Raw genomic sequence first — 15,126 nt, forward strand, 5'->3', positions numbered from 1 at the left:
CAGATGCTCTTACGAAGCCTCTCAGTTCATCCCGGTTCTGCTTACTGCACTCCAAACTGAAGGTTGCAGCAACCAATCAAAGGCTGCCAAGTGTATATAGCTTACTTCTCTATAAATATCAGTAGCTCAATGCTCATCATTGTCGAGCCATAGCCTTTTCTCAGACTCCCCTTGTGTTCTATCTCCTACAAATGGAAAATAATTTTGGAATTGATTAAATAAATAGCTAATAACATACTTAAAAATAAGGGGAAACTATATAACAACTGTAATGAGGTGCCCTCATTCTTTAATCTATTTATGATATTTTTCAATTTTTATTTTAATATTTTTTTGTCTTAAGTATTAATCCTAGATTTAACACGAGTAGCAAACAAAAAAACAGAAAAAAAAAACTATGAGAAGAATCAAATGTGCGTGATGAATCAATTTTTGGTGATGTATCAATTTTTTGTGTTAAGTACCTCATCATTTGGTTTGCTTCCAAGTGGTCGGTGACTCAGAGGCCGAAGTGAACTTTTGTTGGATGAGGACCTGGATGTCGAGCTGACTAGGCCGAGCTGGGGGCAGATTAGGTGCCGAGTTAACTGGGCCGAGTTGGGCAGGTTAGGTGTCGAGCTGACTGGGTTGAGATAGGCAAGTTAGGTGACGAGCTGATCAGAGTGCCGAGCTGCTTATTAGGTGTCGAGTTGCCTGGTGGCGACCTGAATTGATTGTTGAGCTTCATAATTCTTTAGAGACCTGCAAGGAATCAATGTCAGAGGACCCAGGGTGGCTAATCTGGTAAGGTCGCTCCGATGCTTAAGTCAGTACTCTCGGAGTAGACAACGAGCTAAAAATCACAAAGTATGAGAGCTAGAATATGCTTATTTGCCCCCTATGCCATTGGGGCCGGTGCCTTTATATAGGCATAGTTTGGCGTGGGCTTCATGCACCACATCCGAGATTTCCGAGAAGTCGTCTAAGTGGTCCGAGATTCCCTGAGGCAACCGCCATGCACGTTGACCACCCTCCGGATCGTTCGGTACGTGGGCCAACTTTCAAGGATCGTGGGAAGTCTCGCAGGTCGCCAAGTTGCCAGGTTGGCGCCTGTGCTAGGCCGCCAGTTCAGCGCCTGTACCAGGTCGCCAGGTGGGCGCCTGTGCCAGGCCGCCAGTTCGGCGCCTGTGCCAGGCCGCCAGTTCGGCGCCTGTGCCAAGCCGCCAGGTTGGCGCCTATGCCAGGCCGCCAGTTCAGCGCCTGGGCCAGGCCACCAGTTCATGCCTGTGCCAAGCCGCCAGTTTGCGCCTGGGCCAGGTTGCCAGGTCGCGCTTGGGTTAGGCCGCCAGGTGGGACACCATCAACTTGGCTAAGGCATGTTGTTGCCTAAGTGGTTCTGGGTGTCACCTATTTATTCTGAGGTGCCATGTGTCACAATATCATTGGAGGGCCAAATCCGCCCTCATCATTTGCCCCCCACTCCCGAGTTGAAAGTAACTCGACGAAGGGAGTAGATTGCTCCTTTTGGTCTGAAAAGACTAATTCGATGAGCTCGTAAGTGTCGATTCAATTTCTTAGGCTCTGGGAGTGACTCGTAGTCCATTGTCCATACCCTTGATTTTGCCCATGACGAAGAGGCGACTGGGTCTTATGTGGTGCCAAAGTCTTTGCCAGTTCGGCACTTTAGCCCTTAGGCTCTGTGAGTGACTCATAATCCACTCTCCTTGATCTTTGATTTTGCCCATGGTGAAGAGGCAACTGGGTCTTATGTGGTGCCAAGGTCTTTTATCAGCTCGATACCTTAGAGCTATGGCCACGCTACATCAGCCTCGTTAGTGACGTCGATTACCCAATCCTACAAGAAGCTACTAGGAGCTCGACCTACGTGGGTAGCACTATTGACTTTAGGTCACTAGCTCACACGGGAGCCTTGGAAGGCTCGACCGGCAGGGGCATCCATGTAGCCTGTTGGCCGCCTACTCCCGCGGAAGCCACAAAGAGCTCATCTTTGTAGAGGGTACCTCGCGAAGAGGACTGATGAGGCTTTATCTGAGTTGAAATAAAGTTGGTAGAGCTGCTTAGTCTGTTGGCCATCAACTTCCTGCATAGTCTTTGAGTTCATAAAAAATGGAAACTAGAAAGTGAGAGCTTTTAGTTTCTAAAAGGTGAGAACTTAGCTTTCTGGAAGAAGAGGACTAAACCTTTCAGAGGATGAGAACTTAGCTTTTTGTAGCGTTTCCCACAGATGACGCCAATTGATGGATCAATTTTTGGTGATGTATCAATTTTTTGTGCTAAGTACCTTGTCATATGGTCTGCTTCCAAGTGGCCGATGACTCAAAGGCCGAAGTGAACTTTTGCTGGATGAGGACCTGGATGTTGAGCTGACCAGGCCGAGCTGGGGCAGATTAGGTGTCGAGTTAATTGGGTCGAGCTGGGAAAGTTAGGTGCCGAGCTGATTGGGCCGAGTTAGGCAGGTTAGGTGACGAGCTGACCAGAGTGTCGAGCTGCCTATTAGGTGCCGAGCTGACTAGAGGGCTGAGCTGCCTATTAGTTGCCGAGCTGACCAGAGGGCCGAGCTGCCTGGTGGTGAGCTGGATTGATTGTTGAGCTTCGTAGTTCTTTAGAGACCTGAAAGGAATCAATGTCAAAGGATCCGAAGTGGCTAACCCGGCGAGGTTGGTCCGATGCTTAAGTCAGTACTCTCATAGTAGATAGCGAGCTAAAAATCACAATGTATGAGAGCTAGAATATGCTTATTTGCCCCCCTATGTCATTGGGGTTGGTGCCTTTATATAGGCATAGTTTGGTGTGGGCTTCACGCACCGCATCTGAGATTTTTGAGAAGTCATCTAAGTGATCCGAGATTCCCTGAGGCAACCGCCATGCACGTTGACCACCCTTCGGATTGTTCGATACGTGGGCCAACTTCCAAGGATCGTGGGAACTCTCGCAGGGCGCCAGGTCGACGTCTGTGCCAGGCCGCCAATTCGATGCTTATGCCAGGCTACCAATTCACGCTTGGGCTAGGCCGCTAGTTCGCGCCTAGGCCAGGCCGCCAGTTCGCGTCTGGGCCTGGTTGCTAGGTCAGCGCCCGTGCCAGGCCGCCAGGTCGCGCCTGGGCCAAATTGCCAAGTCGCGTCTGGGCCAGGCCGCTAATTCGCGCCTAGGCCAGGCCTCCAGTTCGCGCCTGGGCCAGGCCTCTAGTTCGCGCCTGGGCCAGGCCGCCAGATGGGACACCATCAACTTGGCTTAGACAAATTATTGCCTAAGTGGTTCCGGGTATCACCTACTTGTTCCGAGGTATCATATGTCACAATATCATTGAAGGGCCAAATCCACCTAATAGTGCACTCTATAAATTTAGTTTTTTTTAAAATAAAGAGAAAAGGGTGTGTCACTCTCTTGTTTCTTGGCAAGGCAGTTAATAAATATAAAATGTCACCGTTTCGGCGCTGCTTTTCTTCCGATTTCCGATTTCACCCAATTCAAATTAAACCTCGTTATTATCAATTTATCATTAACAAAGTAGTCATTTTCCTCCTATAAATACCCACAAATCGATGCGTATGAGCACATCTTCATCTATTCTCCACGGTTCAACTTTCATCTCTCTCTCTCTCCCCATCCCTCTCTCAGAAGATAGAGCCAACAGAAAATGGCAAAGCAGAGCATAACATTTATTCTTTTACTTCTCTTCGTCTTGTTGTATCGAACATCAGCAGGTTCAGTCTACAATGTAATCCAGTTGGGGGCCAAACCAGACGGACAAACTGACTCAACGAAAGCTTTTCTCAGTGCTTGGTCAGGGGCCTGTGGATCAGCCAGTCCGGCCATGATCTACGTCCCAAGAGGAAGGTATCTGCTCAAACAGGCCACCTTCGGTGGCAATTGCAAGAACTCCGCCATCACCATTCGTATCGACGGAATCCTCGTCGCTCCTTCCGACTACCGTGTCCTCGGTAACGCCGACACCTGGCTTATGTTCCAGGGCGTCAACGGCGTCACACTCAACGGAGGAACCCTCGATGGAAGGGGAACCGCTTTGTGGGCTTGCAAAGCTACGGGGAAGAACTGCCCAGACGGAGCTACGGTAAGTTGTCATAGGTTTTTCCGGTATCATATATCACAGAAATACATATTAGTGAAAGACCAAAGTGCCCTCGTACAATATGGTTCTTAAGGGTTTTTTAGTAATTTTGTTATACTCCCTTTCTTTAACGGGTTAACTGCCCTCTAAATCCACGACTACGAGGTCCATGACTGGACCGGTGTTTAGTTTAGACTTTAGAATTGACTTTCGAAAGACACGAAAGTCAAAACCAAAAGATCAAGACCAAAAGTTTTGATTCGTTCAGTTGTTGGGGTCCACATTCAGAGCATTGAAAGGTGCTGATTTCACAATTGTAGGAAACAGTGTTACTAAGGGCAGCATAGTAGCCTGATCCAGTCACGATTCAACCACATCGTGTATTCACATTATAGGCACAGAGTCTGATCTAGTGTAGTTCCAGGGTTAGAAGCCTAGAAGTAGAATGCTAAATCCAACGGCTAGGCCGTCTGTGGCTCAGAAATCTACAAATTGAAGCTGACGTACATGGTTCCTGTGTGACTCTGCAGACTTTGACATTTGTGAACTCTAAAAACATCGTGATCAACGGATTGTCGTCGATCAACAGCCAGATGTTCCACATTGTGATCAACGGCTGCCAAAATGTGTTCATGGGAGGGGTGATGATCACGGCCTCCGGCGACAGCCCCAACACCGACGGCATTCATGTTCAGCTGTCGACGGGTGTCACGATCATGAGCACCGGCATCAAGACCGGCGATGACTGCATCTCGATCGGCCCCGGTACGACCAACTTGTGGATAGAAAACGTGGCATGTGGTCCCGGACACGGCATCAGGTGAATTTTTAGTTTTTACTATTTGCTTGGGTGGGCCGTGGGCGCTCATAAGCTCATTCCCGGTGAAAATACAATGAAAATCAACCGCACAAGATCATTTCCCTTCTAAAGAGGAAAAGACTAACGTGTGCATGGGTGCGCTTTGTTGCAGCATTGGTAGTCTTGCAAAGGATCTGAACGAACAAGGAGTGCAGAACGTGACAGTTAAAACCGTTATTTTTACGGGTACCCAAAATGGGGTGAGAATCAAGTCTTGGGGAAGGCCCAGCAATGGGTTCGTTAGAAAAGTGCTCTACCGAGATGTCTTGATGAAGAATGTCCAAAACCCCATTGTTATTGATCAAAATTACTGCCCTCGCAATGAGAGTTGCCCTGGTCAGGTACGGTCCTACAAGGGTATATTTGGAAAAACAATTACTTCTTTAGCCCACTTCAGGTTTACATTTTACAAGTGCAAAAGCAGGCCCATAGGCCCATAATATAATCTTCTGAGTTCTGATGAGCAGCAATATATTTAATTATTTATTGATTGATTCACAGGTTTCTGGCGTAAAAATCAGTGACATAACATACAAAGGAATCCACGGGACATCGGCAACTGCAGTGGCTATAAAATTTGACTGTAGTCGGACGAACCCCTGCAGAGGGATCAGACTAGAAGACGTAAAGCTCACCTATCCGAACCAACCGGCCAAATCGTCTTGTACCAATGTAGACGGTTCAGCTTATGGTTTGGTTGAACCATCGAGTTGTTTGTAGAACAAAAGCATATAAATATAAATATACATGTAGAGAGAGATTGAAAATTTGAAACTAAAGATTGTTCATGCCATGGATGAGTCTGGTTTTGGAGCCAACCCCATGATGCAAATTGTAATAGTAGTTACATATATATGTATACACAAATCTTGTGAAGTCGATTTTAGAAAACAAAAAGAAAAAAAAGAATTTATGAAGTTGTTGTTCTCTTTCCCCTTGATTATATTCCATCTATTTCCTGGTTTATAGATAAATAGGCTAAGTACCAAAGTAGAAGGTGGGAGCTGGTTCAACTGGTAAAGCATGATGAAGCAGTACTTCTCACATACATGGCTAGGCCCATGGAAGCCATTTACTTAGGCTGTGTTTGGTTTGAAAGAAAGGGAAAGATAGGGAAACCTATACAAGGTTTACCAAATACAGCCTTAATGACACACGGTCAAGCCTGTGATTGCCAAATTGTTCGCTTTTCCAAATTCCAGTCCAAAACTTTTGGAAATAAAAGTAGACCCATGATCCATTGCAACTTTAATAAAAGAATTTTTAGGGCTGGTGAATGTTAATTGGGCTTTAACTTATTAATGGGATGGGCTAAAATATGGGCTCCAACTTGGGTACATCCATTGGCTAAGGAGATCTATTTAGAATTGCTCTGTGAATAGATACAAAAATGCCTATAACCAGGTTGTATTGTATGTATAGACAACGGGACTGCATTTTTGAGCACTCAATTTTAACTCTTCTACTTCTTTGCAAGTAGATTATGATTATTTCTCTCTCTTGCTGACATAAATCAAACGAATGTCCAACTAGTGGATGACCAAAATGTGATAATGATGGTATGCTTAATAGATTCTTCAGTGCCTGAATGTATTTGGGCAATTGTTATACAATGTTAACACTTTATTTCTTCTATAAAAATAGTCCTGTGTCTCAGATCTCCATTGATATCTGTCTAAAAAGTTAAAATTCCTAAACTGGGTAGTGAGTAGAAGCTGTTTGTTCAGGATCCTATTGGCCAAGTAGGCCCAAGCTAGAGGTTTCCTTCTGTAAATTTGGAGAAATCATATGCACATTAGAATCGTAAGAAGCGAAGGGTATGTTACTTTATGTGAAGTCACTTTTGTTAAACAAAAGGAGGTATAATAATTTGCTTGTACGAAGTTTGAGAAGTCCCACATCGAGAAGAAAGAAGGGAAATGCGGAGGTGCAGGTGTTATAAATATATGGACCCATGAGGGAAAGATGTATGATCCTTCAGGCAGTTAACGGGATATGATGAGTGGTTAAAACTCGCTTGTTTACTGCGAGAGGAGTGTCCGCCCCAAGCCTGGTTACGACAAGCGGAGCACTCCGATATATACCAATCTGATCCCCATGTAATGCCTTTTTAATACGCAATGGCATCGGTGCCTCTTTCAAATTCTCGTTGGACCTCCTCTGACTACAAGGGTCCATGACACCCCCTCCCCCCCCCAACCTAGCCTCTTCTAAATCATTGGACATCTTCCTTCCTTTAGCATAATGTGACCCAACTCTTGGGTCTGAGCTTTTGGGCTACGGCTGGGCCAGGGCAAAAAAGCTTTGGTCTGACTTAAACTTCTAGTGGGCTTGGATTGAGGCCTTAATGTCATGCCCATATCATTTATATACACTTTATCTCCTACTTCCTGCCTCCTATATGAGTGTCTATATAGCTTAAGCTTCAGAAAATTCTGGTGGGGGGAAACTAATGATTCAAAAAAGGCAAAATGGATTTGGTGGAACCAGGTTTGTAAAAACAAGCAGGATGAAGGAGATTTATATGCCTTCAATTTGGTACCGTTGGCAAAAAACAAGCAGGATGAAGGAGATCTATATGCCTTCAATTTGGTTCCCTTGGCAAAGTTGGCTTGAAAATTGTTAAAAGCCAAATACTGATGACTTGGAGGATAGAAAGATATTAGAAATTGACATAATATGGAAGGTCAATAAAGGAGAAGGATTGATGTGTGGGCACCGTTTTCCAGTTTGCCGGTTCAACCGTTGTGGTCGAACGGTTTGACCCATGATGTCATAAATAAATAAAAAAAAAACAAAAATATTTATATATAATAAAAAATACTATAGAAATTTAAATAAAATATAAAAAATACATAGAAAAATACAGGAAAAATAACAACATATGAAAAAATAAAAATATTAAAATACAGAAAATACAAAAGAATACAGAAAAAATTCCAAAAAATACAGAAAATTACCATGTGGCTTCTTTTATATAAAATAAATAAAAGAAGTTATAATGACAAAAATACCCCTGCCACCAATATGAAAGAAAAAAAACCCGGCACAACTAGCTAATGACAGAAAAATAACATCAATAATAGATAAACAAATGGGACCACAAACTAATCAGCCCTTTTCTCAAAATTGTGCTTTCACCTCCAATTTAGCTAGAGTAAGCCAAGGGATTAACAGCCCTCAAAATCCATTGAGTCTTCGACGTCTTCATTCATGGACTGAATCAGACGGATCAGAAATGAGAGTTTTTTCTGTCATATTGATGGGTGATGACATGACAGATCCAAAACATTCAGCCTCATCAGACATCATTCCCCCAGCAGAATGGGCAAAGTAGATATTGTAAAAGTGACGGAGGAAGGCTTGAGGATCCTTCTCTGATAAGTCTTCAAGATAATGAGCATAAGATAACCCAGGAGATGATGGCTCTGGAATGATATGGCCTTGCTCCTTGAACCACTCCAAATCCTTGGTTAATTTCTTAGACCTTTCCAAACCAGTATTTCTGAAATCGGTATCTGAAACAAAGCAACAAGAAGGCTTAGAGACACAAGAAATATATGGTATGTAAATTTAATAAGTTTCAAGAATTGGAGTATCTTCTTGGTGAGATAAATACCCTACATAGATCAGGCATCATCATTCACCCCCAGCCTTACCAGGCATCATCATTCAACCCAACTATAGCTATCTATTCTGCACATCTCTAAAGTCAACAAGTTTCAAAATATCTTTTTGTTAGGAAAAATTTGAGGTGGGGAGGGTGAATGTGGGATTCAATCCCAGGTTAATAGGAAATACATCTTATGACTTTACCAGATGAGCCAGCTGCACCTTCACAATCAGAAAAATCATTCATGAAACCTAGGTAAAGATAACTTAATTTGGCACTTCCATTCCAAAAAGTGTTTTCAACAACTGGAGTTCTAGGCAAATTAACTACTATCGAACTTGTGAAACCAAAACGAGTCAAGGAAATGTCCAATTACAACCCTTTGGATAAACGATTGCTTATGCTAATATTTGACTAAATGTTCAGAAGCTGTACAAATATGATAATTTCTAATCCCTTGATGACTTAAATCTTGGAATCTGCATAACAGCTTCTACCTACATCATACATGCACGTGTATTTATGCCATAGTTATCTGTATCAAGAAAACAAACTACCAGAGATACCACGTATTTGAATGAACTTCTTTTACCAAATAATACTGAAACCTCTGACCTTATTGACAAGCCTCACAATTATCTCTTTCAGGACTCTATCATTTGCCTCCTCTAAGGTAATACCGATTCATCAGGATTTGGAGAATGCATCTACAGAATAACTTCAACCTGTCTTCAATATGAGGGTTTCCATAAAAATCTTCTGTTCTAATGATAAAATACCATAGGTCCAACTCTCCAAGTATCCAACCAAACTGATGACATATATGATTATTAACAGAAAATGTCAGAGCAGAAATTAATTTAAATTTTGAATTTAATCAAAACTTCAATTCATTAGCTATCTTTAACATATGAGTTTTTAAAACTTAAAAGGGTAAGAAATGAACTTACGAGTCAACGATAATGATGTTGGAACCTTTGTTAATTTTCTTGAGGTACGAAATCTTCAGAGCAGCTATTGTTGAAGTGGATAGACTGGAAGAAAACTCTCAATTATGAGAAGAAGATAGAAGAAGGAGAACTAAGACCACAATGGAGTTTGATAAATTATCATTCCAAGAGGAAATTAAATGGAGGCAGAGATCAAAATGCTTGTGGCTGAAGGAAGGTGAGTTACAATAACCTCCCTGATACAAAAATACTTCTGATGGGTGACAATAACCTCTTCGAAAAAAAAAAAAAGAAACAAATACTTTTGATGAGTTACAATAACCTCCCTGATACATATAACTTTCCACAGGTTTCATTGCAAATTTTCCATACAAGAATACCCAAATTCTAATATCACCATCTCAAATGTTATCAACTTGTTACAATTTTGGATCTACATCTTTTTCTTTTTTTATAAATTTTTTCGAGCAAAAAATTCAAAAAAAATTAAGCAAGATTAAATAAACAAAGAATTAAGCAAATCAATTAAAAAATCAATTAAATCATAAAAAATTCAGAAAACAAAAAATTATACCTTTAGGGTTTCACTGTTGAATGCCGGTAATGGTGGTGTGGCAGTGGGTTTGCCGCTGGTGGGCACAGGCAGTCAGGCTTGGTTGCAGGCAAGTTGCCGTTGCAAGCCTGCAAGTGCTGCTCCAACTCGCAGACAGTGGGCTTGCTTGCCAATGCCCAATGTTGAGTGTTGAGTGCCACTGCAAATTTGTCGGACAACTGCTGCAAGCTTGTGGTCTGCCGCTGCAAGTGCTGGTGAGTCTTTTCAGTTTTCGCCGTCGGACGCCACTGCAAGTGCTGGTGAGGGTGAGTCTTTTCGTCACTGCAAGCTCGTTACTCACCGTCGGTCGGTGTGTGTCGCTGTCAAACGCCGGAGGTGATGGCTGCCACAGGTGGTCGATCGGTAGGGTGTGAGGGTTGAGAGGATTGAGGAGGGGACTCGGGAAGGGTTAGAAATTCTAACCCTAAAGCTAAAGGGAGTAAGGGATTCGAACTGGGTTGGGATATAATAGGTATTTTATTTTTTGGTTTTTGTATTTAAAACATTGAAAATAAAAATACTAACCTGTGAACCGCTAACCGGGTCAAATAGTTTAGCGGTCCGATCGCCTGGGTCAACGGTTTTCTGACATTTTCAATGATTTTTTACAATTTCTGATTTTTAGTAAAACTGGACCCGGGGGGCTGACTGGTTACCGATTTTTCTGATCCGACCGTCTGGTCCGATCCGGTTTTGAAAACCATGTGTGGAAGGATCCCTGGATCCCTAGATCCCAGGCTTGGAAGGTTTTAAGCCAATGGGTCCCAAACCCGGGCTAGACAATGTTTGGGTAGCAGCAGATCTCATAAAACCAGGAAGAGAGAGTTTGGGATGTGGGAAAAATTGCAAGTTTTTTATTTACAGTTGAGACAAACAAAGTTCTGGAAATCAATCTAGCTTGTAACTTGTGGGAAGATAAACTAGTTGGGAACCATAACCCAAAAGGAAACTTCACAATACAGTCAGCCTATTGTTTATCTATTCTGTCCTTGGGTACCTTAGAGAGTAGTCAGAGGCATTTTTTTTGATAAGGAACAGTGGAGTGCCCTTTAGAAAATACCCTGTCGATCCGAAAACCCAAAATTTCCTATGGAGATGTTGTCATAATGGTATTCATGTTCAAAAGAACTTTCAAAGAATAAAAATATAGTTCATCAACCCTCTGCCCTAGGTGTAATAAAGAAGAGCAAACAACTGTTCATGCTCTTCTGTGAAAAAGGCAGGTGTTTCTGGTTTGGGGTGGGTTGTGGTTTAAAACACTCTATTGAGTTGAACATAACAAACTTTGAAGGCTCGTTTTGTGGAATCTTCAAGGAGTTTAGGACACCAAACCTTGATTTACTTAGAAAATTTGGAAAGACTTCACATATTTGTTTTTGAGAATGGGAATAATAATCCCTACATCGTTATATCCTCAATTCACATGTTAGCAATGGAGACATCTTGGATCTTGCATGTGAAATTGGAAACCTGTTCGTTAGCTAAAACAAAACACAGAAAGTTAACTTTTTGGTTACCACTGGATCCTAGCTCCTACAAAGTTAATACTGATGGTGGTTTTGTTGCTTCTTTTGGTTTTTTTATTAGAGACAAGTTTGGCCTAAACCAAACTTGAATTTGAATTCAATTCAATGGGTCGAATTGAATAAAAAAACGAATTGAAAATGATCAGTGCTAGCTAGGAATTTGAATTCCACGTTGGCTGGATAACCGGAGGCGGCCACAGGATTTATTAGAAGGCGGTGAGGTGATTTAGCTTGAAACGGAATCAAAGGAAAACGGTTACTGTGGTTGAATTAATTAGTTAAGCTTTAAGGATACCAGAACAAATACGCATCCTTGTCTTCTTTTCCCATGTGAAAGAAAACTGACATCAAACCGTTATCATGCAATGCAATGTATGGGTGTCAACATCCCATGACCAAACACACTCCAATTGCCTGCCTTGTTCATCATGATCACAAGTTTGAGTTTCAGAGTTGGATCATTATGGAAGGAAGGAAGAATGCTAACTTTGTACACAAATGACAAATAGTATAAATTATGGAGGAATAGGGCTGTTAATTAGGCTGCTAGTTGAATGAGAGATCTTACGTGCATGAATATTTAGGCCACTTTTGCTTGTTTAACAAGTTTTATGTTGTTGTGTGAGTGTGAACACATCAGATCGTCTATGCTCATCAAATTCAACTTCAAACATTAATTTTATATATCCACAAGCAATAAGAATTAATGAATATGATGAGAAGGACACAAGGAACAAGGAACGTGCATTGCACATGAAAATAAATCCTCATCCATCTCTTATATCTACACACCTAGGACATGGATTCAAACTTTAGGGCATCATTGATGATGATAAATTGTGCTCATGAACAAATAGAACTAAGATTACGATGGCATTTTATAACACTCAATTTTTACATATCTAACATGTGAAATTAAATGGTCTCACATCTTACCGCAATCCACCAGACACATTTCAAAGTTGAAGAAACAACGTTAATGCCATTTATTTTACAATAATATCTATAATAATAATAATAATTAGATTTTTAATATTGCCAAATAGTCTATTTCCAAGGGTAATAGTAAATTTTACAGTTTTTGATGTTAGACAATTGCTCCAACTCAAATCATCTTTATCTTTTTAGAGCCTTTATAAAGAAGAAAATCATTTATACTTGTTTTCAGATTTCAAACTCAAATAAGCTTTTTGATTTTTAAACATCAGACTTCAGATTTATTAAATGTCACCTAAACTTTTAATAAAAGGGGAAGAAAATGGAGGAAATAAGGGTTTTACTTCACCCTTTACTCCATTATAATTAAAATGCATTGCACTCCACTCCACTTGAATTTCAGTACGTATCAAATAAAAATATTGTTGAGAATACTTTTCTAAGTTAAAGAGATCCTTCTCACGTCAAAGATGCCTACAAAATCATAATATTATTTTCTAAGCATAGAATATGTACATATAACTTGTTTCCGTTTCTTGTTAAGTTTTTGAATTGAAAACAGTGATTAAATATGAATTTTCTAAGTGGGTGGTTATGAGAAGAACACATTTTTTTAACAAATTTTCATGAAAAATGATAAATACTAATGATGGCATGATTACCCAAATCCTTATAAAATTAATGAATTGGGCCTTGTGTGATGCACGGGAAAAACCAATATCCAATATAGTGATAGAAGATACTACTTAATTTCTTCTAATTGATAAAATTGCCAAATTTCTGTTTAACTACATTGTTATAAGATGTGAATGCTCCATGGGTCCCAGTTTTGATGGTTAATGATGGAGGGTGATTTGGCTCGACCTCGTAGCACGGGGACACATGGATGCAACATGGCGTAAGTGACAATTCAGCGTGGCAGTCTGACCATAATTCGGCGTAATGAACTCGCCGGAGCCCGGCGAGACAACTCGGTGAACGTGGCAACTCGTTGAGAAGTAACATCCAGCTTACCCCAAATTCTCCCTAAGGGAGGAGCGCCCCGAGCTCCCTCCAAGCGAGGACTCCCGAGCTCCTCCCAGTGGGCCCTAAACTCTTCCTTCCTGAGAAGGGAACACCCCAACCTACGGATAAGTATCCCGAAGTGGAAACACTTCGGGATAGCCCCATTAACACTCCTGCCCATACTTGCCTAAGGCTCGCCTCAAGCATAAGCACCTCGGCATACCCCCAGCACCCCAACGTAAGGTAGCTCGGTGCAAAGTAGCTCGACAACCTGCAGGAAAGATCTGCCTATCAATAGTATCAGCCGATTCTGGAGGTTGCGCCCATGTCTCTTGTCAGGCGGTGTCGTGCCTGCCACTTCTACCAGATGTGGCACGCCTGACAGGTCCGTACCCTGCAACGGCTGCCTGCATCCGCCACCTCGGCTCTAGCAGTAACGGTTGTGGCAGAGGTGGTTACACCTGATTTGAGAGATCTCCAATATAAAAAGACCCCGACCCCCAAGGAGCAAAGGTACTGAACTTGCGCCATCTACACTCTTATATCTCTCTTTGTATTCTCTTCAGTTCTCTCAGAGTTCTAACTTAAGCATCGGAGTGTTCCCGCTGGGCGAGCTCCCTGGGAATCCTTCACCTTCCTCTTCATCTCAAGTACCGTCCATCACCAGCTAGGAGCTAGGTTTCCGCCATCTAGGAGTGCCCAGATCGCGCTGCATCATTTGGCGCCGCCTGTGGGAATGCTTCAAAAAGCCTTCCTCCAATCTCTGCAACTCTTAGGACTCAGCATCCATGGCTTCCTCCAGCAATGCTGGACGAGGTGCAAACTACAACGCCTCTGAGGAACAACCCCAGCTTCCCACTGTCTGCATTGGACAGTTCACCGTCCCTCTCTCTATAGACGAAGTTCCCAGTCTGAATGTGCCTCAGGCAATGGCACCCATGACCGTTTCACTTCCTTCCATGATCGGAACAACCTTCGTTGAACCCTCCATCATCCCTCCGGTGGCCAGCCAAAGCCAGCTTGAGGACCTAATGCAATGTATGCGAGCTATGCAAGCTCAAATGCAACAGTTCCAACAGTTTCAACTTTATCAACAGCAAGTGCTGCACCAAGTTTCCCAGTATCAATATCAACAGCAGTTTCCTCCACTGCCTCAGGCCCATCAACCACTCCCTCCTCGGCATCCGGCCAAGCAGCAAGCCAAGCCCTACCGCTGGAATGAAATTCCTTATCACCGTGGAGAGACCTCGGCATCGTCTCACGGCAGGAAAGAGAGATCAGCTACCCCTGCCTCATAGCCTGCAGTCAGGTCGGGGGCCTCCCAGCCAGTTAGGCCCACATTGCCTCAACATTCGCAGTTCGAGCTCCCACGTGCCGAAAACCAGTTCGAGGTGCTGGCCATAGACTTGAGACAAGGCTCCTCAATTCGCAGCTACCAACAGTAGTTTGAGCCCCTCCCTGGGCCCATCGAGCTCGGTAATACCGAGGCCAGCATCACTAACACCGAGCCAGCAAAGAAGCAGCGGAGGCGTCACTGAGCTCGCCGAGCTGCCACTCACGATCTGCTCGAGCTCAG

The 15,126-nt window shown here is 42.8% G+C and overlaps 1 protein-coding gene and 1 non-coding gene across 2 annotated transcripts; both read left to right on the forward strand.

The window, feature by feature from the left end:
• Positions 1-3,582: 3,582 nt before the first annotated feature.
• LOC148802886 (polygalacturonase-like) lies at positions 3,583-5,696 on the forward strand. The gene is made up of 4 exons (XM_088896456.1): positions 3,583-4,072; positions 4,600-4,889; positions 5,041-5,269; positions 5,430-5,696. The coding sequence occupies exons 1-4, from the start codon at positions 3,638-3,640 to the stop codon at positions 5,646-5,648; spliced, it is 1,173 nt and encodes a 390-aa protein (XP_088752582.1). The 5' UTR covers positions 3,583-3,637; the 3' UTR covers positions 5,649-5,696.
• Positions 5,697-6,918: 1,222 nt separating this feature from the next.
• LOC148802887 (small nucleolar RNA Z279/snoR105/snoR108) lies at positions 6,919-7,024 on the forward strand. The gene has a single exon (XR_016081762.1). It is a non-coding gene; the product is annotated as a small nucleolar RNA Z279/snoR105/snoR108 (small nucleolar RNA).
• The last annotated feature ends 8,102 nt before the right edge of the window (positions 7,025-15,126 follow it).

Source organism: Nelumbo nucifera, chromosome 1 (genome assembly GCF_055504915.1).
Source record: "Nelumbo nucifera cultivar China Antique chromosome 1, China Antique-T2T, whole genome shotgun sequence".
NCBI lineage: Eukaryota > Viridiplantae > Streptophyta > Magnoliopsida > Proteales > Nelumbonaceae > Nelumbo > Nelumbo nucifera.